The 16590-nt window shown below is 41.5% G+C and overlaps 2 protein-coding genes and 2 non-coding genes across 4 annotated transcripts; 1 reads left to right on the top strand and 3 right to left on the bottom strand.

The window, feature by feature from the left end:
• Positions 1 to 1388: 1388 nt before the first annotated feature.
• On the bottom strand, positions 1389 to 2109 carry LOC109766781 (metallothionein-like protein 2C). Its single transcript, XM_020325567.4, has 2 exons — positions 1804 to 2109; positions 1389 to 1695 (listed from the first exon to the last, which is right to left on the bottom strand). The coding sequence occupies exons 1-2, from the start codon at positions 1938 to 1940 to the stop codon at positions 1596 to 1598; spliced, it is 237 nt and encodes a 78-aa protein (XP_020181156.1). The 5' UTR covers positions 1941 to 2109; the 3' UTR covers positions 1389 to 1595.
• A 2726-nt stretch (positions 2110 to 4835) lies between these two features.
• On the bottom strand, positions 4836 to 5506 carry LOC109766780 (metallothionein-like protein 2C). Its single transcript, XM_020325566.2, has 2 exons — positions 5226 to 5506; positions 4836 to 5113 (listed from the first exon to the last, which is right to left on the bottom strand). Exons 1-2 carry the CDS (start codon positions 5360 to 5362, stop codon positions 5014 to 5016), a joined length of 237 nt encoding a protein of 78 aa, XP_020181155.1. The 5' UTR covers positions 5363 to 5506; the 3' UTR covers positions 4836 to 5013.
• A 3569-nt stretch (positions 5507 to 9075) lies between these two features.
• Positions 9076 to 9149, top strand: TRNAI-AAU (transfer RNA isoleucine (anticodon AAU)). Its single transcript has one exon. It is a non-coding gene; the product is annotated as a tRNA-Ile (tRNA).
• Positions 9150 to 9214: 65 nt separating this feature from the next.
• Positions 9215 to 9288, bottom strand: TRNAV-AAC (transfer RNA valine (anticodon AAC)). The gene has a single exon. It is a non-coding gene; the product is annotated as a tRNA-Val (tRNA).
• Between the last annotated feature and the right edge of the window lie 7302 nt (positions 9289 to 16590).

The following is a 16590-nucleotide window of genomic DNA, read 5'->3' as shown; positions in this document are numbered from 1 at the left end:
GGGTGGGATGGGGTGTTGTAGAGCACACCTCAAATTTTATATCAAGGAAATCATCAGCGAATCCAATGTTTTAAATTTTGTTTTACCAGTACGATATACATGAGATTCACTCTTTCCATTTAACATCCGGAAATAATAATGCTTGTTTCTTTGTCATCATCACAAAAAAGCGTATGATATAGGCACCAAGGCATAAGTCATCACGCCATCGATTTCGTGATGTTTTAATTGTTCATGATATAGATGTCGCCGCTAGGGCACTACTACACTACGAGTAAGGGGAACACGCCCATCGTCAACCATGGCAATCTAGTTATGAAGTACTACAGCTGGTGCAAATAGTACAGTGAACTAAGACGCGGTAATTTAGACAGCAATACGATTCTCTCTTTGCTTCTCCTCAAGAAAAGTCTAGTTTCTCCTCGTGCCGGTGCCGCCGCCGATCCGCTCCATCTCTGATGGCTTTTGGGCCGTGGAGGTGCGGAGATCTCGGCCCCGCGCCAGCGGGAGGGACCCGTTCTCATTTTTGTTAGGTTTAACGTCTTGGTTCGGACTGTGTAGCGGTGGCGGTGACGGTGTCCCTTAGGAGGAATAATGTCTCCCACGTCCAATCCCCGTCCTGATGGTGTGAATAGCGTCGTCGTCGGATATTTGGAGGTGTGTTTCTGTCGGATCTCACAGGATTTGGTCAGTGCTGGTCTTCAGTGGATCTATTTGGATCCAATTTTTGTTCGTCTTCGTTCGTGTGGTTACAGGTTTGATCTTTCTGATCTACAACTCTCTTCATCAGCGATGATTGCTACTCTGGTGCCTGGTTCTTTGGGGCCTTAGCACGACGACTTGCCGACTGTCTACTATAACAAGGTTTGCTCGGCTCTGGTGAGGGAGGGGCGATGAAGGCGGCACGCCTTCGGCTCGCTGCAGTGCGTGTAGTCGTTGCTAGGTGGTCTATGGACCTAGTTGTAATTTTTATTACCTCTGGTGTTCTCTATGGTCTATACTGCTATGATTGATGAATAGATTGGAAATTTCTCTGGAAAACAAAAAAACTAAGGCGAGACAATAAGTGTTAACTTTGTATATGTATCTCATACTCAACTTCGGGCAGTAATATTCACACGTATCAAACACTACGGCCCTGATTGGATTCTCGTTTCACAGAGCAATACCCCTGTAAATTTACCCTTCTCCATCCATCGTTTTTTACCAGGTGTGGCCGATGATATACACCTTGTAAAATAAATACAGGTGTATAAAGATACACCGATTCCAAGGCGGTGCATACATTGCTTCAAGAGAGCATTCAGCTGGTCTATTAACAACCCATGCACGTCGCAAGTTGATAGTAAACACGGGCCAGAAGCTGGTCTATAACACAAACACATGTATAGGTTAAACCACGGGAGATTTTATTTAGGGGTCGGTTTACATGCATGGGAGTGCACCTGCTCTGCTCATGCTGGCAGGTGCTTACATACATACAAAGACCCTCGACCAGGTGGCGTTACACATGGTAGTAGATGGACCGATCGATCATAGATATGATGCACGCGCGCGGCAGGTGCATGCATGGTCGATGATCGATGATCAATGATCTAGCAGCTGCAGCAGGAGCAGCCGCAGCTGGTGCCGCACTTGCACTGGGTGCAGCCGCAGCCGCCGTTCTCCGCCGCCATCTCCATCCCGCTGGAGCTCCTGCATCCATCCATCCATACCAAGATCAACATACAGTCATATTATTACGATCGAGTGCATGATGATGTATGAGTTGACGAGGAAATTTTGTTAAGAGAAGGAACTTACGCCTTGTGGGTGGCGGTGGCAGAGACGAGGAGGGTGGCGCCGGCGGCCTCAGCCTCCGGGTACATGTTGCAGCCGCCGCAGCCGTTGCCGCACTTGCAGGCGCTGCCGCAGCCGCAGCTTCCTCCGCAGCAAGACATCTTCGAGGTTGCTTGGGATTGGATGGAGGCCTTGATTGGTGTTGGACTCTTTTGTGCTTCTTGCTTGCTGGCTTAACAATGGCAGGCAGCGAGGGCTATTTATAGGCGAGTGAGCAAGGAAGGATGAGGAGGAGAAGATGAAGAAGGAAATGAGAGATGCTCCACTTTTGGGAAAGGATGGACGGGAGCAACCGCGTGGGGAAGAGGAATATAGATAGGGCCGCCTCCTCCCATAATTTGATTCCCTTTGTCTCTAGTCTCTACTAGCATCTTTCTTACATCAACGGAGCCATGAAAGGAACTACAGCCAGCATTTGTGGGTATATCGAATTATTGGTGTACCTACTAACTCCCGTTTCAAAATATAAGTTGTACTAATTTTTTTTTCTGAAGTCAAATCTTCTATGTTTGATCGAGCTTATAAAAATAAATGGTTTCCAAACACAGAGACGTTTTATTTTAAATTTGGTCAAACATAGGGAATTTTGTTTTTTTAATAAAAAATGCACCTTGTATCTTGGAACGGAGGGAAATACCTTAGGCAATGACCAATCATTGCACTATAAGATCATTATTATTTTCCAAACAAGACCCCCCGCGGCCCACGGCATACATTGATGCATGCAGCCATAACGGTCAAGTTTAGGGTTGCTTGACTTCGTAGTGGTATTTCTCGGTAAATTATGAATTACGAATTAAACCAATATCAAACTAAATTCTGAAAGCATTGTAAAATAATAATAGGCAACTCTCTTTTGTGCATGCCCTTAGTGAATATATTCAGCCGATAACCCTCACTCAGTGTTTTTTAATGTCAAGACAAGGAAAAAGCTATGTCTTCTTAGGGGGAGGTTGCCGAAAATATTTGTTATTTAAGAAATCTTGGCGGCTCTTGGTTGCCATAGGCTTGGCAACTTTTTCAGTTTTAGTGTTATAAGCTGAATTTTACTGAAATTTTAGTTTCCATCCTACATGCATTTCAATAACTATCACACTCCCACTATTTTTAAAGATTACATGCCACATCCTTTTGCAGGATTTTAAAAAGACAGGAACCGGAAAAATTAACATACAGATTTCATGTCATGCTGTGTTGAATTCTGTGGGAATTGAAGATGGAGTAAATGTGTAAAATATAGATGTTGATTTATTGCAAGAGGGAAAAAATACAAGAATTTTCTCAAGCGTTAGGTGCAAGCACATAGTTGTCATTGAACCAACGAAACTATTTCCAATAGATTTGGCTCGACAGAAATTTTTCTTACGTATACATGTCAATTCGGCCATAGAAAATATCATTATGGTTCTCAGCCCTACTAGTCCTGTAGGAAAATATTCTAACAATTGGAATCTCCAAATTTTCTGTAATGATCCCTTTTAAGTTTGAACAAAAGAGATCATAATTATTTGGAAGTCAAAACAGATCTTTAATTTCCAGCTGACCTCATTTGATTTTTTTTGTCATGTGTTGAAAAATCTCAAAGCCTATTGTCAATGTAGATCATTGAGTATTATGTATGCTTGTGGAAATTGATGATTTTTATGACATGCACAAACAAATACAAAATAAGTAAACATGTGAATATATAAAATGCATTTGAATGTTTTTTTAACCCCCAACCGTCATCTTGTCATTTTCAGGCAGATCGCAAATCAACTCACTATTTTTTTTGTTTTTTACATATGAAAGCAATGCAAAAAAGGTGAGAGGGAAATTGAGTGGGTGGTGCCAAATTCTTGTCCCCACCTGTAGAAAGCTCCATCTATGGCCAGACAGTTCTTGAGTTATTTATATTTCTTACATAATTGGGTAAATATAGTGACTTGTCTACGTAGTGGAGTTAAAATAACACCGATATTTTGCGTGCTGTCTTGGGTGCTCCACACCGCCCATTACTTTCCATTCAGTTATATAGAGAAGTGAGCTATTGATGATTTTATTTTATGGGAGGGAATATCGATATTGTTGACACAATTTTTTTACACAAGATATAGTGTTCCAGCTCAGAACATAGAAAACAATTTTCGTTATCTGCACTCTGTGATGCAGAAGCCAAGCGTGAATTTTTTCATCAAAGGGAGGGATATCGAACAGTGGAAACAATTTTCCCACGAGATATAGTGTCACCGCTTAAAAAATGGAGGACGTAATTTGGCCGTGTGGATTCGGTGATATGAAGCAGTGGTCGAGAGTGAGTATTTCTGCCCCGAGAGCTTAGACGCAGCTATGGACATGACAGGTTAATTAGGAGATGCGCTTTGAGCGGTAATATATCATTGCCATTATTCGGGCGCTTGCGTAAATGGATTTATTATTATGTAGTTGCTGTGGGAATATTTGCGCACACATCACATCACAGAAAGTGAGAAACAGTGACAAAAAAGGAGACTCCAATAGGGTCGAATACCTGCAACATAGGCGGTGAAAATATGGGAAACTAGCCAAGGACGAAGATCTATTGCTGCATTTTGCATGCAAGGAAAAACAATGATAATTTGGCTTCGCCATGTAGTGTGTTAGACTGACGTGGTAACCTACTACACCACGAGACCTTAATGTAATTTTTTTTTAATATAAGACGCATAAGATAGACAGATCAATACATCCTGCAAGATACGCATACCATCGTGTCCCGTTGAGATACACCATTTGCAAATAAATTCATGCGCTATACCTATATTTCAAGATGAATAGGGATAAACCACAAAACAAGGCAGTCTGATACAGAACTCGGCAACAGAAGAAGAAAATACTGCTGCAAATGGAACCATAGAGAAGAGGAAAACGACAGTTTGAGGAGAAGACCAAGAACAAAAGACCGGCCTCTGATCCTGCTCGTGCATAAGAAGAACCCGAAAGCAACACTAATAGGAGGAGGATCTAACAACACGATGTAAGCAAAACCACGGGAGATTTTATTTAGGGGTTTACATGCATGGCATGGCACCCGCTCTGCTCATGCAGGCAGGTGCGTACATACATACAAAGACCCTCGATCAGGCAGCGTTACATGGTAGTAGATGGTAGATAGATCATAGATATGATGCACGCGGCGCATGCATGATCAATGATCTAGCAGCTGCAGCAGGAGCAGCCGCAGCTGGTGCCGCACTTGCACTGGGTGCAGCCGCAGCCGCCGTTCTCCGCCGCCATCTCCATCCCGCCGGAGCTCCTGCACGTACCCCATCCATACCAAGATCAACATACAGCCATATTGTAACTAAGATCGAGTGCATGATGATGTATGAGCTGTGGAGAAAATTTTGTCAAGAGAAGGGACGTACGCCTTGTGGGTGGCAGTGGCGGAGACGAGGAGGGTGGCGCCGGCGGCCTCGACCTCCGGGTACATGTTGCAGCCGCCGCAGCCATTGCCGCACTTGCAGGCGCTGCCGCAGCCGCAGCTTCCTCCGCAGCAAGACATCTTCGAGGTTGCTTGGGATTGGATGGAGGCTTTGATTGGTGTTGACTAGGAGCTTCCTGTGTGCTTCTTGCTTGCTGGCTTGAGGAACAATGGCAGGCAGCGAGGGATATTTATAGGCGAGTGAGCATGAAGGGATGAGGAGGAGAAGATGAAGAAGGTGATGAGAGATGCTGCACTTTTCGCAAAGGATGGACGAGAGCAACCGCGTGGGGAAGAGGAATAAGGATAGGGCCGCCTCCTCCCATAATTTGATTCCATTTGCCTCTACTAGCTTCTTTCTTACAACAAAGGAACCATGAAAGCAACTAGAGCCAGCATTTTGTGGGTATATCGAATTATTGGTGTACCTACTAACTCCCGTTTTCAAAATATAAGCTCTACTGATTTTTTTCAAAATATAAAATGTTTCCAAACATAGAGATATTTTATTTTAAATTTGGCCGGGCATAGAGAAATTTGTTTTTTCATAAGAAACTACACCTTGTATCTTGGAATGGAGGGAAACTATGAATCTAATCTTTTGGAAAAATAAGTCTCTTTGCTTAAATTTTAGAACTTAGAATTTATTACCCTAGGAATAAAACCTAATCCTGGTCAAGTTTAGGAATGCTTGACTTTATAGTGCTATTTCTCGGCAAATTATGAATTCTGAATTAAAGGAATATCAAACTAAATTCTGAAAGCCTAGCAAAATAATAATAATAGACAGCTCTCTTTTATGCATGCTCTTAGTGAAATTCGGCCGATAACCCCCACTCAGTGTTTTTGAATGTCAAGACAAGGAAAAATTTATGTCTTCTTAGGGGGAGGTCGCGAAAATGGTTTTTATTTAAGAAATCTTGGCGGCTCTTGGTTGCCGTCAGGGCCGGCCCTGGGGAGGGGCAGGGGGGGCGGCCGCCCCGGGCCCCCAAAGTTCGGGGGCCCCTCCCCAGGTTACATAGGCTATATGTCCAGCGAGGCAGAAAAAAATGCCCTATCGGGCTGGCCGGCTAGGCCTCACGCAGCATGCAGCAGCACGCACGCAGCAGGCCAGCGAGCCACAGCGGCAGCAATCGTTTCTTTCCTTTTTTTTCACGTAAAAATAGGAGTGATTGATCCCTTCCTATTTCATCGCGCATTGACGCAGCAATTTCTAGCGGCCGCCGAGGCTTCGATTGTTCGCCACTGCGTGTGCGACGCTTCTTTCTTCTTTTCTCCTAATCCTAATTTAGATCGTCAGTCCCTCGCCGCCAATTTCAATTCGCCGGGGCCCCATCGTAATCCGGCTTTGGTTTCCATCGATCGCTGATTCGGCTATTCGAGGTATAACATGTATTCTTATTGTGGTTCTGTAGATGCATAGCGGGCCCAGTGGCACTGTTCAACAATTAATGATATTTTTTCAGCATTGTGTCATCATATCATCTGGAAGAAAATATGCATCTGTTAGCGATAAAAGGAAAAGAAAGAAAATACAAGGTATAACACAATATTTTAAGATGTATATATAGAGATCAGGGGTTTTCTGCTAGTTTGATAATTGCCAAAGTTATTACAAATGAAATCAGTGTAGGTCCATTGTTTCCGGTAAGACGTCATGTTACGAGGAAGAAACAATTTGACGAAAGGGATTGTTGAGAAGAAATTCTAGAATTTGAGAAGGCTGTCCAAGTTAAAAAAATTGTTTTGGTTGATAGCGATCAATTCTTTGAAGGGTAGATTTAAAGAACCTATGGTGTTTAAAGATATATTTGGATTTTTTTAGCTCGGAAACTATGAAGTCATTGATGATAATGACTTGAAGAGTGGCAGGAACTTTCTCTCTTCATAGTTCAGGTGATGTTGAGGTATATGATCTTATTTCTGAATTGAAAATTGCGGGATTCAATTTGCCAGAGATTTCGAGCATGTCAAGAGAAGTTGGTTGTTATCCTGATATCTCCATTGCTTATTGCATCTTATATACTATACCTGTGACTAACATATAGGCCAGAAGAAGCTTTTTGAAGTTGAAATTATTGACGAACTATCTGAGGTCACCAATGACCCAAGAGAGGTTATATAGTTTGGCAACATTTGGAATCGAGAAGAAATTATTGGATGATATTGACAATGACCCCATCATAAGTGATTTGCATCAAGGAATGTTAGAATTATTATTAAAAGTAATATTTATAATGTATTTGATATGCATACTAGTATTGGATGCATTTAAGTGCTTGATAATACATGTACCTATATTCAATGTTATTGTTAAGATGTTTATATTGAGGGCCCCAAATTTTACTCTCACCCCGGGCCCCCAAAATCTTAGGACCGGCCCTGGTTGCCGTAGGTTTGGCAACCTTTTCAGTTTTAGTATTATAAGCTGAATTTTACTGAAATGTTAGTCTCCGTCCTACATGCATTTCAATAACTATCACACTCCCACTATTTTTTGAAGATAACACACCACATCCTTTTGCAGCATTTTAAAAAGATAGGAACCGGAAAAATTAACATACATATTTCATGTCATGCTATGTTGAATCTTATGGGAATTGAAGATAGAGTAATGCGCAAAATATGGATGTTGATTTATTGCAAGAGGGAAAAATTCAGGAATTTTCTAAAGCATTAGGTGCAAGCACATAGCTGTCATTGAACCAACGAAATTATTTTCAGAAGATTTGGCTCGACATAAATTTTCCTTCCGAATACATGTCAAGTAGGCCATAGAAAATATCATTATGGTTCCCATCCCAACTAGTCACGTAGGAAAATAATCTAACAGTTAGAATCTCCTATTTTCTATAATGATTCCTTTGAAGTTTGGACCAAAGAGATCATAATTGTTTGGATGTCCGAACATATCTTTAATTTCCAGCTGACCTCATTTGATTTTTTTGTCATGCTTTGAAAAATCTCAAAGCCTATTGTCGATGTAGATCATTGAGTATTATGTATGCTTGTGGAAATTTATGTTTTTTTTGACATGCACAAACAAATACAAAATAAATAAACATGTGAATATATAGAATGCATTTGCATGTTTTTAACCCCCCCCCCCCCCCCCCCCCAACCCTCATCTTCTCATTTTAAGGCAGGTGGCAAATCACCTCACTTTTTCTTTTTACATATGAAAGCAATGCAAAAAGGTGAGAGGGAAACTGAGTGGGTGGTGCTAAATTCTTGTCCCCATCTGTATAAAGCTCCATCTATGGCGTTCTTGTCTTATTTATTTTTCTTACATAATTGGGTGCATATAGTGACTTGTCTACCTAGTGGAGTTAAATAACACACCGATATTTGGCGTGCCGTCTTTGGGTGCTCCACACCGGCCATTACTTTCCATCCAGGTATATGGACAAGTGAGCTATTGATGGTTTTATTTTATGGGAGAGAATATCGATATTGTTGAAACTTTTTTTACACAAGATATAGAGTGCTAATACATAGTTGCCATTATTCGGTCGCTTGCATATATGACTTTATTATTGTGTAGTTGCTGTGGGAATATTTGCGCACACATCACATCACAAAAAGTGAGAAACAGTGACAAAAAAAGGAGATTCCAACAGGGTTGAATACCTGCAAACATAGGTGGTGAAATGGGAAACTAGCCACAGGGGGCACTAAAAGATGCTTTTGATATCAAAACGCCACTTTAGCAGGGACCATTAGCCCTTGTGGTGAAGGTACATAATATTCAGTATTTATAGTATAAATACGTAAAAACTGATCAACTGATAAAAGGCCTATTAGCTCAGCTGGTTAGAGCGTCGTGCTAATAACGCGAAGGTCACAGGTTCGAGACCTGTATGGGCCAAATATATTTTTTCCTTTTTTTTACTCATTGGAAAATGCGAGAAAAAAAAGAAAAAAAAAATTAGATGGCTTCGCCCGGGTTCGAACCGGAGACCTTCAGTGTGTTAGACTGACGTGATAACCAACTACACCACGAAACCTTTTGTGACAATTTGCTACCAAATACTTAGAATACCTATAGATCTACTAATTTTGCAATAGTTTTCACTGTAGAAGCTGCAAACATGCAAACTTATATAAAAGCTTAAATGCACTGTATAGCAGGTTTCAACACAACTGTGACTCAACTGCTCCCGTTTTCTCACGTCAGTTGTACTTATATAAAAGCTTAAATGCACTGTATAAACAGGCAAGTCCACTAATCTTAGAAGAATTTTCCGTTAAGACATACATCTTAGCTCTGCTACGAACCTCAGAAACAATCCAATTCTTGTTATTGCTATAAACAATCCAGCTATTATACAAAGAACACTAGTCTTCAGTAAGCAAATAAACATAATATCATAGGTCAACACGACACAGACTTGTTAACCTGTTCTTTTTTTGTTTTTGCGAAAGGACTTGTTAACCTGTTCAACTGTGGGTCTGCAATGTCATACAACTTTTTATATTCATCACAGTCACACAAAGCTTCTTTATGAAACCAAACATCAACAATTGTTCAACAGAAAACATATTATGTGCAAATTGCAGAGTCACCGCCTTTACTGACATGGGATGCATGCACACAACATCAAGTCCAAGCCATCTTTTAAAATAAGATGTTGGTTATATGAACTTTTTAAGTTGCATACATTGTTCTGACAATATCGTAAACTCGTTCGTGCCATACCACACACACACACACACACGCACACACGCACATGTAATTTGCGTGATATTATCACATATTTTATGTTCTCTTACATATTTCTTGGGTATTAGGACATACTTTATGTTGTTCCGGGATATGATTTTGTTCTGAGAGAATCTGATCTCCTCGAGCAACTTTCACATATTTCATGGCTGTCATGTTTGGTGACTCGCTCTCTCAGCCGGGAATAATTTCTCATCTTTTTTATTTTCTTGTGTCATATCTTTTGACGTCGTCAAACAATATTTCACTTCAGAGATATTTTCTCATGTATCCTTTTTGAAGATACTTCGATGTTAAAATGCCTTCATTTACATCCTTAATGACTTTTTCTGTTGTAGAGATCGTACTTGCTCGTAGCTATTGAATGATTTCGTGTGTGGTCAAACTGTTCTTTGATATCCAATTGTTGGATAAGATTTTCCATGGTGGCTTTTGGTCGGAGATTTTTTTCCCAGCTTATAGAGTTTTTGTAGGGATGGCAGTTTTGCCCATGGGTATGGGTACCCGCGGGTATCCTACCCGAAAACACCAGGCATGGGCAAGACTCTGCAAGATTTTGTATCCATGGGTAATGGGCACCCATACCCGCAAAATATATGGGTAGGGCATGAGTATGAAATTGTGCCCATGGGTAATCCAGTGGATACCAAGAAAAGGTAAATAAATGAAAGTAACTCCTATGACATGTGGGGTGAACATACAAATCATAGGGCCTAACCCTAAATCCCTTATTACCTAAACAAGCCATAGCTCATAGGTATGCAACCACCAGCTTGCCACTCCTCCAACGTCCTATGTGACTCCCCAAAATGATGAAATCTGGACTCATTGCCGCCACACTCTTGTCCAACTCTTGATCCAGCGATCCCCAGCTCCCACCGCTACCTCCAACTGCATAGGGATTCCGCCAATCGCTGCTCGTACTCCCTTACCATCCAAGAGGCCACCTGTTCGAGGAGGCAGCGTTGGTGCTAGACTGGTCTCAAATGATCAGTTGAATTTGAGACTCATTTCTCTATTTTTTTTGAAAGAAATGCAAATGCCATATATTGTACCCACTGGATACCCATTGGGCATGGGATACCCGGCCGGTATGGGTATGGGTTTCAATTTATACGCATGCGTATTGAAGTGGGCGGGTATAAAAAATTGTGTGGGGATAGGGGTTTGGGCAGAAAAGGGTTGTACCCACCCATACCCTACCCATCACCATCCCTAATTTTTTGGGGTGATAACATACACTTTCATGTCCTCGTGCATTTAATTAATTCCGCTTGAAATAGTAGGATGAAGGGGAGATGTGCTCCTTCAATAGGGAAAAGGAGTCCACAAAGAAATCAAGAATAAATGACGGGGTGGGGTGAATATGAGATGAATGGTGGTTCTCAAAGGAGAGCATCTACTTAGGGACTGTTAGGTAGCTCTCCTCAGCCCCAAACTTCTCAACTCGAACATGCATGCGTGTGTGCATTGGGTAGAACTTACATGCATTCCCGAACCCTTAATCCTATCCAATCGACTATATATGATGATTAACGAGTTTGCTAATGCTCGAAGAAAATGGGATGAGCACTCATGATCTAGATAATATTCCGGTTAATCAGTTATCATCTCCAACAAACTAGATCGAAATACTGATCATTATCGAACCAACAACATGAAAATACATGAAATTAAATAAAAAGGGAAAATGATTAAGATGGTAAATTAAACAAGAGCATATGATCATAGCAAAGAAAGAACGTCTTTAGTTTTTCCTCCTCTATTCCTTGGCGGCTAGGGCAAACTCTGCCCTCCAGACTTCGCCGGTGAGCACGTGGAAAAACATCCCCTCTGCCTGCCTCTCTGGCAGCTGGTGGAGAGGAGAGCAATCTCGATGTCTCTGCTCTGGTTAGTAGTTTAGGCTAGGGTTTTTCAGTCCTTGCAGGTGAGGTGCTCGGGCGGATGACGTCGGTTCTTCTTCGAGATTGTTATTCAGGCTCTGATCCTCCTTGATTTCGCCCGTCTAGACGTAGTCGACGGAGCTCCGGCGCAGGTTCCCGCAGTACCCTTGGGGCTATGAGATTAAGGTTTCTCGTCACGTACCGAGAATTGGTGTCAAGTGCTTCTGATCTATTCATGATTCAACAGGGATGACTACGGCTCAAAGACACTGGTCCTTAGGGGCATGTGCACGAAGACTTCCCAGCTGTCATCGACAAGTTCAAGCCGGCTCTGTTAGGGGAGCGGCGATAGCGGCGCGTCGATGGCTCGTTCTGGCGGCGGTAATGGTCATTCGGTGGTCTTAAAATCTCGATGTAAATTTTATCATGTTTGAGGTGCTTTGTACTTCTGATGAACTTTGATAATAGATTTGGATCCTTTTCGCTAAAAATGAGAGTATATGATCAAAGGTAAAAATAGAGAGGGGCACGTGATCAACACTTAGAGTAAAACATGGCACATGATGAGACCCCGCGAATGTGGGCATGTATAGAGAATCCTCGTCTCCTCCATTATCGCAACATACACCATATGTGAGCCAAGATGGCAGGCAAGGCATCCACCAACAAGCACCACTCGGATTTATCCAGCGAGATACCACCAGGGGAGATGATCCAAAAAAGAAATCCTTACCAACTTACGTACTGATCTTGTATATCACCTCTCTCCGAGGATGTTACTTGATATCTATCACATACCCCATGACATGACACGTCAGCCGAAACTTATAAAATGATTGAATGTATGTTTCTGCTGAACAAAGCAGTGCAATTTCGAGCCCCCCTTAGTAATCCGAAGAAAAACAACATATCCACTATTAGCTACTTCTACAAGATCAAGATCCCCTGCGAACAACCTCCCTACTAGCGGGGGCTAATTGCTAGCTAAGAGCATCTTTAGCTCTTCCCCAATCCTTTAAACCCTCAAATGACCCCGTAAAACTTAAGTCCTCAAGTCATAAAAAATTGCGCCTATCTCTTCCCCAAAATTCTTCACTCATCAGATGCTAAATTTTGCGCAAATACTCATTCAAACACAAATTGAAACTAGATTTATGTAACTTACTGCTTAAGTATACAATACTTCCACTCATTAAAACTAAAAGTACCTAATTATCGGAACTCCTATTCTTCTCCCGAGATCAAATGAGATTTGGATGAACAGTAAAATAAAAAAAGAATACAAGTTCAAAAACTTTGAAATGTTTTTATGGCAAACTTTATAAAAAAAATTATGTGCTTGAAAAATTTCAGCACGAAATGACATTAGAGGAAGTCATGAAAAGTTGAACACTCCAAAATTATGTGCTTTAAGAATAGCATTTTTGCAGCATCTTTTTTTGCCACGACTTCTCGGATGTACACAAAACATTTTTTAAAGTTTACCATTAAAAAAATCATATTCTTTTGTCTTTTTACTTTTTTATTTTACTGCTCATCATGGAGCATTTTAGCTCGGACCAGATACTCCACGTCCCTTAATTATATAATACTGATCCTAGATTAGAGCTAGACCGTCCTAAAACTACTCATCGTCGAACAAGAGGTTGATCAATGCCGCCTTGCCAGAGCCAAACACCTCATGGTCTTGGGTTGCCCTTCGAATCTACGGGTGCTAAAAACACTAAAGTGGTGTTTTTTTGGCACTTCAATGATGGCTTGGCGCTCATGGAACTGAAACATAGCACTGGTAAGTATACCAAACTTGATGGAGATGAGATTAGATTTACCATTTTCAATATTTTTGTAATAAAAATCTTATTTTCTTGCTTGAAAGCAATTTGAGGTAGAAACGGTAATATACATGTAGGATTTAGACTCATCTTGGATAAAAATTTTCATTTTAACCCAACTTGTCATGTGGGTTTGGAATTATTTTTAGCCGCCACAAGCCTCAGGAAGAACTATCTAGCTAAGCCTAGGCTCAGTGACAGTTAGCTTGGATAAGAATCTATTGGAATTTTCCAGTTAGAGTTTTCCATTTGGGTATGAATATTATATAAAGCTAGGGCTAATCTATGTTGTACGAAGAATCACTAGTAGAAAAAGGGCCATTTGTCCCGGTTCTTAAGGGCCTTTTGTCCCGGTTGTTGAACCGGGACTAAAGTGTCGTTACTAATGCCCTGGACCTTTAGTCCCGGTTCTTACATGAACCAGGACAGATGGGCCTCCACGTGGCCCGTGCGGCGAGCCCAGGCAGGAGGCCCTTTGGTCCCGGTTGGTGGCACAAACCAGGACCAATAGGCATCCACGCGTCAGCAGCTGGCAAGAGCTGAGGTTTTTGTTTTTTTATGAAAGGGGGTGGTTTAGGGGGTAATTTAGGGTGTGTAAGCTAGCTAACAGAGAGAAGTGTCCTCTCTTATTTCCATGCTTGGTTTACCAACGCTACTGCTATGCCTAAACATGGATTGGATTGAAGTGAAGGCAACAAGCATGTGGTGCATGTCGAAAGTAATATTAATCCTAACTTGATCAAGTTGGATTAGTACTACTTTCGACATGCACCACATGCTTGTTGCCTTCACTTCAATCCAATCCATGTTCATTTCACCCACTGATATATAATAACTCTTCATGCCCGCATCATGCATCATCGTAATAATAAGTCCTACTAATCATCATCATACAACTTCTACTCGTTATTAATAACAAGTCATACGCTCATCATCCTCATAGTCATCGAACCAACCCTACTTAATTGTTCTAGGCACATGATCATCAGTATTAGGTAGGACCTAAATACCCTCTTTAAGGTAAAATAGCATAAAACAATATAGACCCTGACTCTCCATTATGGAGAATGGAGATCATCCTGTCTCCAATTCTTGCGCTTCGCTTCCTTTTGCTTCCAAGAACCTCCTTACGACCGTCCATACATTTTTTCCATTCTTTGATTGTCATGTCTCCACTTCTTTTAGAAATCCGGTATGGACAGTTGAGATTCGTAGGATGACCTGGCAGTATGTTCAAAACATCAAGGCGACCACCATGCTGATACATCAGATGAGGCACACAATCGTTCGGGATTATCTGTTGAAAAACATAGTAATAACTTCGTAGTTAGCAATGATGTACTAGTTTGAGAAGTATGCAAAAGATGCAAGGATGTCGTAATAGTAAAAAATCTTACCAGGGTATCTCCATGGAAGTTACTGTTGTTCAACACATGCACTAGTGGCACGTATTGACCATAATGTTGAGGAGTTTGATTGTAGATATTGTAATTCTCAAGATCAGTACAAAATGCGATCAGATGATTTTTCTCCTGATAAGTTAATTCGCAGTCATCATAGTGGGTTTTGTCTACCATCTTTCGCACATTCTTTGAAGAATGAAAATAAGTTGTCAATGGAAATAAGTTGTCAATGGAAATAAGTTTTCAATGGAAATAAGTTGTCAACATTTTGAAATAAACAATATAAATTAGTTAATAACTATGTTTGAGAAACTCACATAGCGGTAGAATTGGAGGCGTATCAACAAGGACCCAAATGTCCAGATTGTTTTGCTCGATTTCAGGATCACCAAGATCCATGGTGACAAGCATATCCTCATGAAAACCATACATCTTGCCAAGTGCTTCCCAATTTTTGCAACCAAAATGGGTTACGCTCTCAGAATTGTACAGTTTTACTTCGAAATCCATACCATGATGGGTCCTTAGGTGAATTTTCTTTGTTTCCATACTTTCATGGTCTTCAAAACCCATCCTCTCCAAGACATAGCGTCTTGCATAGCATGGGATAAGCGAGTCGAATTGTAAAAGATGATAAGTACGCACTGAAATATATAGTTGAAGTCGTGCTTAATTACGAAAAAAACACTTGTCGTTGTTGCGTACCGTTTCAACATCGAAGGTCTCCTCGAGCTTAATGCTGAAGCGTCGATCTTCGTCCAGCTCAATGAACCTGTCGCACTGACCTCGGTCGTCGTGGCACCAGTCGCACTCCCCCAGGAGACTTTCGTCGTCCGAGTACGACATTTCCTATGTTCATAATTCAAATATTAAACGTCTACAATTAAATATATGTACTAAAAAACCTAAGTTAGATCATTATTATTCATTACGGGTTGACTATCGGTCTGTCGAGTCTTTTCTTGAAAACTCTCAGCTCACGTGGTGTATACATTCGACTGTTGGTGATGGTCGCTCCTCCTTTCATCCCCGAGTGCATTACACCAAAATGTCTAGCACACGGGAATGAAGGAGAAGTGACCCCATGACAATAGTCGGGATTCTTCGTCCTCTCATATATATATGGTGGAACTCTCCCTCACTGATTCCTCTCTGACATTTGCGACCGTCGGTGATGGTAGCTCCTCCTTTCGTTCCCGAGTGCATTACACCAAATTGTCTAGCACACGGGAACGAAGGAGAAGCTACCCCCACGACAACAGTCGGGATTCTTCGTCCTCTTATATATGGTGGAGACTCAACAGACTTAAAGTCAACCCGAAATATCGTTTAATTATCTTTCTAAAACCGGTTCGTGGCTGGTCTCACCTCAAGGTCGGAGGGGGTCGGTGACGGGGACGACGGCGGGGATGATGGAGGGGGGCTCCTAGATTTCTGCCAAAATAAAAACCCTATAAGCTATCAACTA

This window comes from Aegilops tauschii, chromosome 3, assembly GCF_002575655.3.
Source record: "Aegilops tauschii subsp. strangulata cultivar AL8/78 chromosome 3, Aet v6.0, whole genome shotgun sequence".
Classification (NCBI taxonomy): Eukaryota; Viridiplantae; Streptophyta; class Magnoliopsida; order Poales; family Poaceae; genus Aegilops; species Aegilops tauschii.
This window is presented reverse-complemented; position numbering and strand designations above follow the sequence as displayed.

Coding starts and splice junctions, on each gene's coding strand:
- LOC109766780 (XM_020325566.2), bottom strand. CDS start 5,362: ATGTCTTGCTGCGGAGGAAGCTGCGGCTGCGGCAGCGCCTGCAAGTGC. Junction 5,114..5,225: donor GCCACTGCCACCCACAAGGC/GTACGTCCCTTC, acceptor GGGTACGTGCAG/GAGCTCCGGCGGGATGGAGA.
- LOC109766781 (XM_020325567.4), bottom strand. CDS start 1,940: ATGTCTTGCTGCGGAGGAAGCTGCGGCTGCGGCAGCGCCTGCAAGTGC. Junction 1,696..1,803: donor GCCACCGCCACCCACAAGGC/GTAAGTTCCTTC, acceptor GGATGGATGCAG/GAGCTCCAGCGGGATGGAGA.